The sequence below is a fragment of the Halyomorpha halys genome, unplaced genomic scaffold, assembly GCF_000696795.3.
Source record: "Halyomorpha halys isolate HHAL.00 unplaced genomic scaffold, Hhal_1.1 Scaffold1205.1, whole genome shotgun sequence".
Classification (NCBI taxonomy): Eukaryota; Metazoa; Arthropoda; class Insecta; order Hemiptera; family Pentatomidae; genus Halyomorpha; species Halyomorpha halys.
Window position 1 is genome coordinate 168,293 of NW_027108984.1, and position 15,731 is coordinate 184,023.

At 27.7% G+C, this 15,731-nt stretch overlaps 1 protein-coding gene across 8 annotated transcripts in view; it reads right to left on the minus strand.

Annotated features, from left to right (window-relative positions):
- Window positions 1-3,646: 3,646 nt before the first annotated feature.
- The window catches only part of Gyf (GIGYF family protein Gyf), a 79,437-nt gene continuing 67,352 nt past the window's right edge, over window positions 3,647-15,731 (minus strand). For all 8 annotated transcript variants that reach the window (XM_067047228.1, XM_067047230.1, XM_014433414.3 and 5 more), the window contains 2 exons: window positions 13,193-13,401; window positions 3,647-3,993 (listed from right to left, as the gene is read on the minus strand). In XM_067047228.1, the coding sequence (XP_066903329.1) occupies window positions 3,874-3,993; window positions 13,193-13,401 (329 nt within the window). In that variant the 3' untranslated portion in view covers window positions 3,647-3,873. The remainder of the gene's footprint in view (window positions 3,994-13,192; window positions 13,402-15,731) is intronic.

Consider the following 15,731-nt stretch of genomic DNA (forward strand, 5'->3'; position numbering starts at 1 on the left):
GAAATTTGCAAAAATAAATTCATTTATAGTTGTTCGGACAAATTTTCATTTGTCAAATTTATATTCATAGGTGAATATCATAAAAACTACTACCCCTACGAAGATAAGTGTCATAAACTACTTTATAACAAGTTAAATTTCCTTTATTTTGAGTGTTGGCAGACATGTGTGCGTCATATGGATCTAGAGATATATTTTTTCAAAAATCCAACATTTTATACGAACAACTAGAAATTAACATTTTGTGAGTTTATTTTGTCAAATGTCATAAAAACTACTACTCCTACAAAGATAAACATCATTAATTGTTTTGTAGTATATTTAACTAGCTTTAATTTGAGCGCTGGCAGACATCAGTACGTCCAATGGTTTCTGAAATAAAGTTTTTCATAAATCAAATTTATTGTCCTTACAACTATAAATCAATTTATTTTAGCAAATATGAAAACTACTATTCCTACGAAGTTAAAGGTCATAAATTTCTTTATAGTCCATTAAACTAGCTTTAAATTGAATGCTAATAGACATCATCTGTACATCACATAGTTCCTGAGATATAGATTTCTCAAAATAAATTAACTAAATACTAATCTTTCAGTACATTTTTAAGAAATTTTGCTTTTTAAAAAGCAATATCTCGAGAACTATAGGACGTAAATAGCTCTTTTAGGGCTAATATTTCAGCAAATTTACTCTTCTTTAAATAGTGTTCTCTTAGATTTTCTAGTGTTGTTAGTAGTTTTAAAGATATAGAGCTCCGAATGAAAAATCAATGGTTTTTTAAGGTTTTGAAACAGCCGCCATTTTTTATTTCCCCTATCTATACTTGGCAGACTCATCAGTTTTGACTAGTAATTATACATAGTTTTTATTGAAGTAATAAAAAATGGGGGTGAGATAACTGCCTTTTTTTCTTCCCGGCTCTTGTACTATACCCTAAAAGCGGTGGTGAACGATTCCCAAACCGTTTAAAAATGAATTTCCCGCGACTTCTACAGGGAGTTTTTCTTCTTTTCTTGTTCTTATTAATTTACAGAAAATAAACCATTTCTAGTTGAATAACCGCTTATAAGCATTCCCAAGACCCAAATGTTACAGAAATGGAGGAGATAAGTACCCAAAAGGCAACAAAATGTAATACTAAAGAAACAAGAAAAAGTTCTTATTTGAGAATAATCTAAAGAAGACTCCAGAAATGGTCTAATCAAGTCAACCCAATAAATTCAGCATTGATGTCCAGAGTAGATCATGAGTTAAATGTCAAACCCCATAATTATAACTATGGGAAAAATAAGGACCTTAATAGAAATACAGAAGAATTAGATGTATTTTTGTAAAATTATATCTCCCCCTCCAAACAATTGTAGCAATGCCCTATACATGTATATATATGCACCCCTCTAATGTAAAAATGGATCACACCATATATATGTATGCATGTTAAATGATGTGACCCTTGTATTGACTTTTACTTACTAAATGACCAGAAGATAAGTTAGGATATAAATGAAGTAGCTGTCCACATAAACCTAAAATATTTTCAGCATTGGTCAATAAAATTTATTTCCGTTGTACTGTTACAAGAAATAACTCAAAGACCCCTCAGTTAAAATAGATATACTAGTTATTGTCTTTGAACAGGTACCATATGTTTGTGAGGAGTAATTGATAGGAATTTCCCATTAAAAATTGGGACACTTTCAAAGATTATGCTATACAGCCTCTAAACAATATTAGAGAGGCTGTTTATAAAAAGTAAATTAATACCCATGGCTGATTAAGAACCCTGAACAAACATAAATTGTATGTGCGAAGTTTTATAGTTTGAAAACCATTATGGAATGTTTACATAAACTTATACTTACTTCTCTAAGTCTTCCATATCCTTTTAAGTCACACCTCCAAAAATCTTCATGTCTGAGAGTTAAGCAAATTATATTTATATATAAAATTCAACTTCATAGGTAGTATAAATAAACGAATAAATGCAGTAATAAACACAATTATGTTGAAAGTATGATCAGGCCCGTCTGTCGCATTGTGGGTTAATAGAATATTACGTTCAAGCAAATAATTGAGAACTAAAAAAAATAAAAACCTATGAAAAATTTTTTTTATCAGAAGAAAAAATTGGGTCATTATTGATTTTTCCAAAGAAAATTGAGAAAATAGATTATTCAACATATTTAAAAGGTTAGCATCTACTTTCCAACAATTAAAAAAAAATCTGTACCACTACAACCCATGTAAGGTTAAGGAGGTACACTGTTACTAGACCACCGGTTGTGCAAGGAGGTGATTTGGTCAGAATTACGCTCGACCACCAGATTTTTACCTAATTTATGAGGTTGGGTGGACACCAGGAGGTCTCCAGAACTCATAGAGGTAGACTCACGGCTACAGCGTAACAGAAAACAATTTTCTGCCCAGCCGGATCCGAACCCAGGTCCTTGGAGTTAGTAGCATGGTGCCAGCACGCTCTAATTTTCAATCAATAGCATTTTTAATAAAATTTATAAAAACACTACAGAAATTTAAATTTTAAAAATATTAATATCTTTATTACATGTTTACTTGGTATAGTTTTGAACACGGCAAACAACATGATATCTTGTCATACTTAAAAAATAATGCAAGCACTTTTCAGAGTAGTAGGACATATTATGAACATTAGGTAAATTTGAAAAGTATGCAAAGTTTCAGAGGTAATACTTATCTGAAAACTTATACTTCATAATGAATAAAAAAGGGATAATTTTATAAAATCTGTTAAGTTGAATCTAAGTAAAGAACCATTTTAAAATTTTATATTAATGCAGACAACAGTCCAAAGTATAACATTTTGTTTAGCTTTTGAATGTTCTTGTTTTCTCCTTTAAATTTATTTAATATGAAATAATTTAACTTCTTTGGTTAAGAATTCATTATGAAACTGAAATAAAACGAAACCTTTTTATATAAAAGTTACAAAATTGATCTGATTCAGCAATTCTCAAAATCAACAAAAGGTTTAGGTTTAAAACCTATTATTTTTAATAATTTGATAAATTAACTATATCTTACCAAAATCATTACATATCAATAAAAATAAAGGTGTATGTAAGAATATTTCAGCACAGACCAATGGTATTGTGTGTGGTAGTAGCCTCAAGTCGCCCGTCGTGTACTATGGTTGTTCATCTTGGTCATTTTTATATTTTGACTAATCAATATAACTTCATGCATGTAGGAGCAGGTTCATTTCTCTAACTTTATGAGGTTATAGATCAAGAAATTATAGCTAGATTGGGGTTAATAGAAAAAAAAGTATATAAACATCATTTAACAAGTTATTTTATATTTCAAGGTGTTAAGAGCCTTTAGAATACGGGTTATTACTATCTGTTTTGTCATTTAATTTTATCAATTTTTTTGCAGCTGCTGTTTGCTGAAAAATATTTCCTTTTTTTTACAGCAAAGAAGGGGAATAAATATTGTATTCCTTATTTTAATCCTTCCTTGAGACAGCACCTTTCCCACTATTATATGGGTATATATATGGAAAAGAAAATAGTATATATTGATATCGCAGATAAGGAAGAACTGAAATATTGTTTAACTATTTATAACACTTCAGGAAAAGGAATGGGATAAAATAATAAATCTATCAATATATCAATCTTTATATTTTGTAACATAGGATACCCACTAAAATCAGGAGTATCACGTCATAAATATATATTCATGTTTATATATATTTATATTTATATATAATATTTATATATAATAACTTATACAAATCTGAAATGTTATTTACAATTTGCATGAGAGCGAACGAGCGAGAGAGGAGAAAGTTTAAAAACAAGAGAGGAGACAGGCGATGACTTGAAGAGGCTATTCAGGGTACTCCCGATCTCCGATATTGATCCTATCCGGGGCAGCCGTTGTGCTGAAGCCGAGCATTCGGGTATCCACCTTCTGCATCCTTCCCTTCTTTGTCTTCTTACTTTTACCCTATAAGAATTTTTAGGACATTCTATCTAAAAAGCTATATCTTAAAAAAAACTCAACGTAAATATTGCATTCAAAATTGTTTGCTTTTAAATAGTCAATATGTACTTCTAGAACAAGAAATGAAAATTAGAAAAAAAAAAAAAAAGTATTTGAACTTCTTAAATATGTTTCTTATCTTACAGAAGATATAAATTATTTTTATAATGTTACAAAAAGTGAATTGGCTGAAATTTAAAGGAGGCATCGTAATAAAAACTTAACCATTAAATTTAAGTAACAGGAAGGAGATGAGACAAATTTCAACCAGAATACAATTCATTAACCAAGAAACTTTAGCTCTAAAACAATTATTAATGAAAAAAAGAACTTTATACCAGTAAACGAAGCACTCAAATTTTTAAAATTTACTACGACTTAATTCATTAAAAAAAAAATGCGAAATGCAAACATAAAATGCTAAACTAGATTATGGGATAACAGAAAAATTATTATGACAATTGAGACTTGAACAACAAGAGAATTCAAAATGTCGCTAACCCATGCACAGCAGTGTAAACTAAAATATTAGATTGTTGTTGATGATTCGCTATAAGTGGTAACTAATTTGCAATGAATAAACTTTTTTAAACATTAGGTTTTTCTTCAGAAATATAATTGATAGCTGTTTCTCTTACAAAGATGAAAATTTAAACTACCCAATCAGTATCAAAGAGTAATTTGAATAAAATAAAACAAAAAAAAAATTATTTTAAAAATTTAACATCAAGATAAAATAATTTCAAACAAAAATCCATCATTATTGATGTTAAAATATATAGTCATTCATTGTAAGGGTTTTGGCAGTGACAGGTTCTTCCTGTTCCTCATAAGTAACTGATACTTCTCATCACTTTTTTCAAATATTATCCCACCAAGATATTCCGTTCCAATTTTAAATTTAACTTAGTGTTGGGAGTAACTGATATCAATTCAATACTATTAACTTAAACTTCAATCAGTATGAGAATTTTTTTTTAAAGAAATATAAATAATTATTTATTAAAAAAAAATAATTTGTGGACTTAGATCAAGACAAAATCAATACTAAAAAAAAAATCTGTCGCAATTGAAAATAAAATATAAACATTAATAGTAAAAAAAGATTCTGACAGTGACAAGTTGTTTCTGTTCCTCATGAGTAACTGATACTTCTTGCCATATCAAATACCATCCACAAAGATGTTTTGTTCCTATCATAAATTTAAGTTAGTGTTGGAAGTTACTGGTACTAATGTGATATTTTTACCTTTAATTTTAATCAGTATCGAAGAATAATTTGTTAAAAGAAGAAAATTATTCTTTAAAAAAATGTTTCATAAACAAGAAAAAATCCGTCTTTACTGGTAGATGGGTTCGGACAGTGACAAGTTTTTCCTAGGAAAATTACTAATATTTCTCATCACACTTACCAAATACCATCCGACCAAGATGTTCCATTCCTAATATAATTTTAAGTTAGTGTTGGGAGTAACTGATATCAATCTTATACTTTTATCAACTTCTAGTCATACAGCAACAACAGAAAATATGCCTTTTTCACAAAAAGGCTAAATTCTTGCACAATGATCTATTGTTCCAATCTGTAATTGTCTTTTCAGCTATTGACCGAAGTGTGTGATTCTTGATGTAACATCATATTTTAGTGTTACTGCTAACTAATACAGGAAAGCAAGAGATTGATGCATTCTAAACAATTTCTGACTCGTAGGTTGGAAAATAAGTTTGCATAACTAGTAACTGATGACCTATAAAATAATATCATCCTACAATTAAACATATCAAACTAATCATTTTAGTTACTAATTACATGATCTTTAGGAAGCTGGATCCAAAATTGAGGAAAAATATATATGCAGGATTAATATAGAATGATGATAAAACTAAAGATACATAATAAATAAGTTCAACAACAAAAACGTCTTTCACAAAAGCAATTTATTCAAACACAGTGTAACCTGGTAAAGTTAGCCCTGGATGTGTGGGAAACGTCTACTACCTATTATTAATTACAATAAGGTCCCGACACTTTTGCATAGAAATACCTTTGTTATTGAGAATTATTAAACCTTTGTAATTAAGATTTGATTTTTTTCTTTTATGTTTACCTTGATAACTGAGACTTATTTGCTCAATAGCCTGTATAAATAAGACAATTTATCAGGTTTGGGCAGGTCAAACATTTGAATTATAAAAAAGTAAATAAAAGTACACAAAATGTCATAAAGCTTGGTTATCTGTAAGCAAAACAAACCACCATTGCTAATTTCTTCGAAATAATTGGATTCAACCTGACAGGAGTATCTGAATCTCTCTGATGATGACATTGTCTCTGATTGCTCTTTGGAAATAGAAGAAGAAAGTAGTTAAGAAACTTTAGAAAGAGTGTAAAAATGTGATGCAGAAAAAGCATTAGAAAACTTATATAAATAGTTTGATATCAAATATTAATAATCCTGGCACATTTTATCAGTTATACCATCAATAAACCCCTTAAAGCTAGTAGCTCACAAATACACACCTAACAGATTTTTCTTAGCCTTAAGTTTTTTATTGTTTACAAAAAAGTACATTCTTATAAAAACATAAATATGCATTTTTTTGTTGAAATTTTCACCTTTATAAATGAAAAACGGTACGTTTCGACCTCTCTACAAATAAGATAACTGATTTTAAACATGCCTTTTTGGAAAATTGGCTAAATGAAAAGCCTCTTCAACTTTTAAAAAATCCTACACAGGTTACACTGTATTTTCAAATTTCTGGAGCCAAACAAATAAAAATACTGCATACCAGATCGAACTTGTAAATTAATTAAAATATAATGAATTAGTAACAATTTTTTATTAAAATCTATTTCAAAATAATTCAGGTTCTAGAAGTACATACATCATTAAAGCCTACATCAACCTCACTGAGTGCCTCTGTCAATTGCACTTTTTTATACAACTCCTTTGCAACATTCTGTAAGTTGCTCTTCAAACTTAACAGAACATTGAAATAAACCACTAAGTAGAAAAAAAAATTATAATAAAGAAAAAAAAAGAAAGAAAATGTATACAAGCATAATTTATAATTCTACTAAAACTAAACAAAATACTGATTTTTTCCAATATTACTTTCAAAAATGTATCTGTCAGTAATTTTCAAAAATATATACATATATATATATATCATTCACTTACCTTGAAACAACCTCTGATGCTAAACTTAATAACACTCTAATATATTCCTCATGTTCCTTTTTATAAAAAACCTTTCAATATTTTACAAAATAAAATTTGTTTTCTTACTCCAATTAATTTAGTTCATAATAGTGAAATGAACTGTCGATACATAAATTTGTCGGTAAATAAAAAAAAAAAAAAAAATTACCGAGGAGCTTTTACAGTTGAAAGTTCATAAGCCTTCTAATAATGAGACAATAAAAACAAAAAATAATAAGAATTATATTTATATCTCACACAGAGAATAGGTCGGAATTACGAGATTGATCTGTTCGTTAACCAAAAAATTCATCAAGAATATTTGTTCTGTCCTCCTTAATCAACGAATACAATTTTATTTTCTTCAAACTATTTCTTTATAATAATTTTATAATTTTTTTTTTAAAAAAGTCAATGTTACTTTGAACAAAACAATAAAAAAAAAAATCGATAATAATCAACCTATAAAGTAATCCTCGAGTTGTATAGAAAGTAAAAAAAAAAAAAAAAAAAAAAAAAAAAAAAAAAAAAAAAACCCGCCCCTTTGTAGGGATAGATAATCAGATAGGAGTTAGGACAGTTTGGACGATTCAATGAGAGGATTTAGTTAATAAATAAACAGAGTTAGTGTTGTTATTTTGTTTTCTTATTTTCTTTGATTTCTTTTTTTTTTTAATATTTCAAAAAATTTTATAAGACAAAAAAAAATAACACACATTTCTGTTGTTAAAGTAACCATTATTAAATAAAAAACATTATAATGCCTTGAATGTTACAACAACAAATGTATTATCTCAAATAATAAAATAAACAAAAATTTTTTCAATTTTTAAAAATCTTTATTTCTTTCTTTTTAACCTCCTTTTTCATCAAGTTGATTAACATGTCTTTTAATTCTACTGATAACATAAGATTTCAGAAACCTGTTAAGATGTGATTCAATAAGTAGCAAAGAGTGATAAACCATTTGACTTCCCGACCAATGAGAGAGGGTCAAACCCTAACAGCCTGCCAAGGTCATTTAAGTCAAACGCTTTGTCTCACTTTGACCACTTTACAACAGATACCGAGCAATCAAACAATTCATTTATTGATTAATTCAATTTGCTTTGATAATTTTTTTTTTTTGAAAGGGTAACTAAGGCTACTTTCTAAATGATTCACAAAAAGTAAAACTATTAATCTATCAACAATATAATTACCACTTTTAAGTGTACAAAGATTTAAAAAAAAAAAAAAAAGAAAATATAAAAAACAAAATAACAAAATAGATAGGATAGAGAAAAGAGAGACTGAAATTGTTTATGGAGAGATTTAATAATTAACACCCTAAACGTAATTACTATCGTTAAGTGAAGGAATTTTGCGAGAGAAAAAAAAAAAAAAAAAAGGAATGTTAAATAATTTGTGTGTTAAAGTACTATATGTGAAAGGGGGCCCTTCGGGACTTGAATCAATTTATACAAACTTTTTTTTTAAATGTGTTAGTGTAATTAAAAAAAAGTAACACAGTTTTTAATTTTTATTTTACAATTTTGTGGAGGAGGAATAGGAAGATGAGGGGCGGGTTTTAAGAAAAACTGTAATATTAGATATAAAAAAAATTACGCAATTAGCTTTTTTTTATACAAATTATGAAAAATAAAAATAAATAACTGAAAGAGCCCCCCTTCAGATATGATATATATGTATATATATAAAACTCATGTACTATTACAATTAACAATCATTAATATACACTTCATTCCCTCACTCACGAAATTCTACAATATACATTAAATTCACAATATATACATCACAATAGAAAGCATTTTCAAACATTTTCTTTCTTATTTTTTTTTTTATTTTTTAGTTATTTTGTTTCTTATTTGCTACTAATATCACAACCATCTGTTTTAAATTATATTAACTTATTTTTATTAACTTTTTTCTCTCTAATCTTCTTCCACATTTGAGCAATCCCGCTAAGTTGGATTGGCATGAGAATAGGCCATGAAAAAAATAATACCATAATTTTAACAGCCTCTGTATATAAATATAAATAAAATACACTTATCCATGAGCACAGAGGTTAGAGGTTAGGTTAAGACAAATATGTTTAGCGTATTAATAAACTGAAGATCAGACAACTTAACCTCTAGTTGTTCTCCTAGCAAAGAGAGTAACAGTAAAAGCAAGAAAAATTAACCCCCCCCCCCTCCTTTGATAGAGATCATTGCTCTAGTTCAAACTAAAATTTTTAAAATAATTTTTGCAGTGTTATCAATAAACACTTTATAAACCCCATTATTTTAGTAGTTATCTAATTTTTTTTTCCCCCACAGGCAGAGATATAAAAAAAAGTAACAGATAAAAAACAATCCATGTTCTATAATTAGTATTTAGTTAAAGAATATGTTACGAAACAGAGGATCTGTCACAACCAACTTACTTAGAACTGACCACAAATTTACGCCAGATTGAAACTATAAAATTAACTCTTTATGAGCATTATTTGTCTTTTTACTGACACATTACGCAATTGAAGATAAGTTCAGCTTCTAGATAAATTTATTATATCAATGACATCCTTCATGATTATAACATCTTTATATACAGAGTGGACATGTGGTAAACTATAATTTATGAGCAAAATGAACAAAACATAAAACAAAATTAAATTTTATTCTCATACCAATCTAGTAATCAACCTGATCTGAGAGTATCATTTAAGTGACAAAACTTTCAAAAACATTTTGTACAGCTGAGGAAAATGCAGACAAATGCAACAACCCCCTTGATATTTTGTTTTAAGATTTCGTACTGACAATATTTTTGGGGGAAGATTGTATTTGTTCTAACTTGTTTTGTTTTTTTTACACACATTTATTTCATAAATGTGAATTTTTATTAAGTAATCATTCAGTCTCAACTTGTGGACGCTAGATATCAAATTCAAAAATGAATTTGAATCTAAATACAATAATAAAAAATTCTGATTCGCATCGGTTATATATAAGACAAAGACAAACTTGTCATTGAACCGATTCCCATGAATTATTTTCAACCCATGTAGTGTTTACAGCAAGTTCCTATAAAAACTGTTGTCTCTTTGTAAAAAGTAACAAAACTATTATTTTATTTATTTATTTTTTTAATGAGGGTACACAATTAAGATATAAAGAAATTTAAAATTGAAATTATTGCTCAAGATCTATCAGCCTTAAAGGTGAGTATGATCAAAGACTTTTTCCTGATAACATGATATTTCAGAGAGAGAGTACAACTTCATAACCATCAAACGTTCCAATTAACAAATTATATTTGCTTGTGAAAAAAGAAAATATGAAATTGCATACTTTGATAACAGCAATGCAATTTTTCATTTTCTTATGACTTTTTCCTCCCATTTTTTAATTTTCCATCACAAATCACAGGTACAAAAAGGTTTTCCTAAAAAGGGCACAGTGTTACGTATTGCTTTAAATTAAATGCATAGTTCAAAAACTGTTAAGGAACGCAGGGTTTTTTAAACAATCCACTCTTTGTTAACATTATTTTCTATCTAACAGCTTCCTTTCCTTTTTAGAAATCCTCTGCTTGTTGGGATATGATTAATTGCAAATAAATAAAATAATAATAAATAAATAAATAATGAACCATATCCCTAAAGCAAAAAACAATTTTGGCACTAAGGATGAATGGATCAGGCTCTTGGTAATTAATATGACATCATGCTTAAATTAATACGACAGTCTCAAAATAATCAAACTACCCTCAATTCATCAATTTCACTGACTGGTAAAAAATACTAAATTATAGTATAAAAAATATTTTAAGAATTGGAGTATCTATGCATAAGAAGTAACTTTAATACTACGGAACTTTGCCCGCACTCTTTGATATTTATTTTTTAGACCTAATAACAATCCTAAAAAGTTTATAAACCATATTCTCAACAGTGAAACTATATCGATAAAATAGAGTTTTAAGTTAAATAAAAGCAAAATTTTCACGAACATAGATGTGTACATTGATAAAATAAACAAAATATCAAATTTAAATATAACCAGTTTTAAACAAAAGTTTATCTGTTTAATAGTTACTAAGTTCTTAAGCAATCCAAATCTTGATGGAGTTTCACAAATATTAATGTAAATCAAATTTATACACCATTGAATTTTATCTATTGTTATTCAGTCTCTCCACTATTCACTCTTTCTTATAACTAAGTTTTTCGTGTTTGTTTTTGTTGTTTTGTTTTTAAATAAATAAATAAATAAAATTGAGCAAACAGAACAAAACGACTTAACAATACACTTTATAAATTCATTATCATATAGCAGAGTGACCGCTGTCCATTAATTTCATTTTATCTTTTAATAAATAATTTGACAATTGAATAAATTATTAAGGAATATTTATCAGTATATGACATTAATTTAAAGTACAACTAAATTTTTAATTTAAATTCTAAAGGCAGAAATATTTTACCCATATTAATTAACAATAATATTCAATGTTTCAGCAGTTAAAACACCATCTTCAGGAACAAATATTTGAATTACACATTATAGTATAACTTATGTTATAAGTTACAAAAGGTTTATCAAGATAGCTGTGGCTGTTATTCCTCAGCCCTCTAAATCAATATCCTCTGCCTAATATTCTTCCTTGCCACTATTATAATTGATATAGTTTTATAATCATATCCATAGCTCATTATTTGTTGATTATATTTATTTATAATCAATAAATAATACTGGCAGGACAGAATATGAGGCAGGGGATTTTGATTTAGAGGGCTATGGAATAGCAGCCACAGCTATCTTGATAAACCTTTTATAACATTCTCTTCCTTGGAAATTCGAGTCCATAAGTTGTATTCTAATTTATAATTAAAATTCTTGTTCCAGAAGATGGCGTTTTAGCCAAAACTTTGAACGCTTTTACTAATCAATATTTGTGATATATTTTTACTTTTAGAATAAATAAATATTGCAAATAGATTTTCTATTCAGAATCTAAAGGAAGATTTTTTTTTTTTTCTCACCCACCACTTCAGAATTTCTAATTTCAGCAAATTATCAAGGTTCACTTAAATTACTAGTATCACATTAATAGTCTTATTCCCTGTTTTTTTTATTTTATTTTTTTTTTTAGGGAATAGCAAATTGAATTTAAATTATTGAATAAATAAAACTCTGCTACATAAAAGAAATTTTAGAATAAAAACAAAATAAACATTTAAATAAAACAAAGGGAGTAAAATTTCAACTAGAATTATTTAATTAAGAGTATTAAGTATCAACAGTTTTTACTTGACGAAATAATAACTAAAAATAAAATACTATCTAATGGCAGTATTTGAACAAATATATATTAAAATACGTCTAAATTTTAATATCAATACTTAATCTTATCACAATAAATATAATGACTGAGCGATATAAACAAAAATATCCGTAACAAACAACCAAAATTAAACAATACTTAAGTTAATTAGAACAATCTCCGAGTCAACATTTAAACGACATATCGTTTATTGAAAATAAAGCTATAAAATAAAAAACAAATTATCAAATAATGCTCACTAATCTTTGAGAAACTTTACCACAAAATGATCAGTTATAATTCTCAGTTTTCGTATTGAACTTGTACAAATGAATCGTTCAGATTAAATACTTATAGGTACCGAAACCTGATTCGATTATCCTCAGTGCCATAATAGTTAGTTGATAATTACATTTCAACAAAATTATATAATATAATATAATATTCTCTTCCTTTTTTTAATTTTATTTACTGTTAATTTTTTTTTTTTTTTTGGAGTAATCAACTCCCTATACAAATTTTAGATTTTCGTTTCAACGTTTTATTTTAAATATATTTATATATGTATATATATATAACAGTGGAGAACATATAAATAGTATGATGGCCGCTGTCGTTGACTACCACAATGTGTATCTGTTTACCTTGACCTGCTGGAAGTCTCTATCGTCCTGAGAGCTGTGAAGACCAGAGCTCGAGTTCAAACGGCCGCCACCTCCTGACATTCCTCGCTTCTCTACAAACTGACGAGCGAAATCAGATGCCTCTTTAGAGTCTCCAAGATACATACGTACGTATTCGGTGATATCGGAAGGAGAGTCGATCTCACGCAGGAAGGAGACAAAAGTAGGTACTGAAAAAAAATAATAAAGTTAAATATTTGTTTTTATCGATTTCAGATATATTTATTGTATGGTATTCGATATCTATAGTAATAAGTGTTAATGGTTGCTGTGAACCATAAAAGTACACAAATTAGTTTATTTCAATAATAGAAAGAAAATATTATTATTGTGTAATGTGTATGTTTTGAATTTATATCACTTTTAAATTAAGAATTATTTATGATTAATAAATAATTTATTTGAAATATATGGCTATTACATGTATTGACTATTATTTTAATGCATTATTATATTGACAAATAACATTTACTTGATCAATTTTATGTAATATTAGCAGTCCGTAAATTTGAATTATAAATATAAATAATTGAATTAGTGCTATTTTAAGATAAAGTTTTCTAAAAGGCACTGCAACTTCAAAAGATAATCAACTCTTATTATTTAACCTAAAAGTGTAACAAAGAGATAATAAAAAAGACTTTAAATTATTATAATTATTTGAGCATATCAATCAGTTCACAAAACAAATAACAGTTCAGTTGACAAAAGAATTCTTACAATTATGAAAAAAATCATAAATCGTGACCATTGTTGTTAAAAATAAGAATTTTAATTTTAATGAGATTTATATTCGCTTAATGAGAATTAGAATTCTTATATAATAAAATATTTCTAACTATTCTTGGAATCATATAGCCATGAAGTTAAATATTTAAAAGTAAAAAAAACATTTAGATGACAGAATTTTAACAATTTAAATAATATTTTAACAAGAAAAAAATTATACAATTCTTATTCTTTTTAAATTTTTTTTTTTGCTGGTGATATTTTTAAAATAATAAAAATTTGAAGTCAGAAGAGCATTTTTATAATAATTTTTGTAATAAACCTAATAATTATGAAATTCATGTATATTGAAGGTTTGATCAAATAAATCAATCTATTAGAAATTAACTGAATAATGAAATCAATCTAATCATTAAAGACATATAATTAACCCTAGAACGACACACTGGGGTGTCACATACCCCAGCACTTTTTAAATTTTGAATAATTCATACATGTGTAGCTCTTTTGCTAAACCCCGCCATGTAAATAACTGTCATTCATAACATAATTGATTCTGATTATCTGCTGACATGTGTCAGTCTTGTTTTGCTATTTATTGTGATTTGAACTAGTCTTGGGGTATCTCACACCCCAGAGTGTCCTTAGTATAAGTAAATAATAAATCCGGTAAACTCTCATTAGAGGAGCTTTTCTCTACAAAAAGGGACCATCGTTTATTTCGACACACCATAAACATGAATTGGTTCAGCTTCCTCTCATACTGCTTGAGATTTGATGATAAATTAAATAGACAAGAGAGGAAGGCTAATGACAAAATGGCACCCAACCAACAATGCAAGATGATGCAGTCATTGAAGAATCTGGTAAACCACAAGTCATACATGATTATAATTTAAATAAAGGATGAACTATACTTTTGACCAAATGTGTAAGGGGTACTCAACGGCCAGAAAAACAAGGAGGTGGCCACTCCGTTTTTTTTTTTTTTGGAATGTTGGATCATGTCGGGGTGAACAGTATGATATTGTTTACTCTGGTAAAGTGGGAAAATAAAATGAAATGCAAAGACTTCCTTTATGGTCTGGGATATTCACTTATGGAACCCTGCCTAAAGAGGAGGCTACAGGCAGAGGCACTTCGTCGGTCACTGCGCCTAGGTATTGATGACATTTTAGGAATAGATGCGCAAATAAATAAATATACGATCTTGGAGAAACAAGTAAGGTGTTCTTTTTGTGAAAGGGGAAAGGACAGGAAGACGAAATTGACATGTCTGCAATGTAAGAGAGCTATTTGCAATGAACACAGGGCGGCAATATGTTTACAGTGCAGTGTGTGAAAGAGGTCCCTTCGGGACCCCCACTATGTATTTTATTCATTTTTAATTTAAAAAATGACTTTTCCACCTCGTTTTATGATTCATTTACTTCGTATTTATCTGTATTTAAGAGCCATACAAATTATTTTTTTTATTCAGGAACAACAATTAATTTTTATTCATTTTTTAGCTAGTTGGCTCGTAAAATTTTACAATATGTGATTTTTGGAAATACATATGTACATAACCCATTTCGAAATGATTTAATTTTGTTACCTAGACCACTTAGTTATTTTAAAATGCATTATAAGCAATGCAGGTTATATCACTTATATTTTATACCAATTCATATGTTGGGGTGTATCACACCCCAGAGTGTCAGATTAAGTTGAATTATAGAAGTGTGTCATTCTAGGGTTAAAATATTTGAGTATTATTTTCATTAAAAAT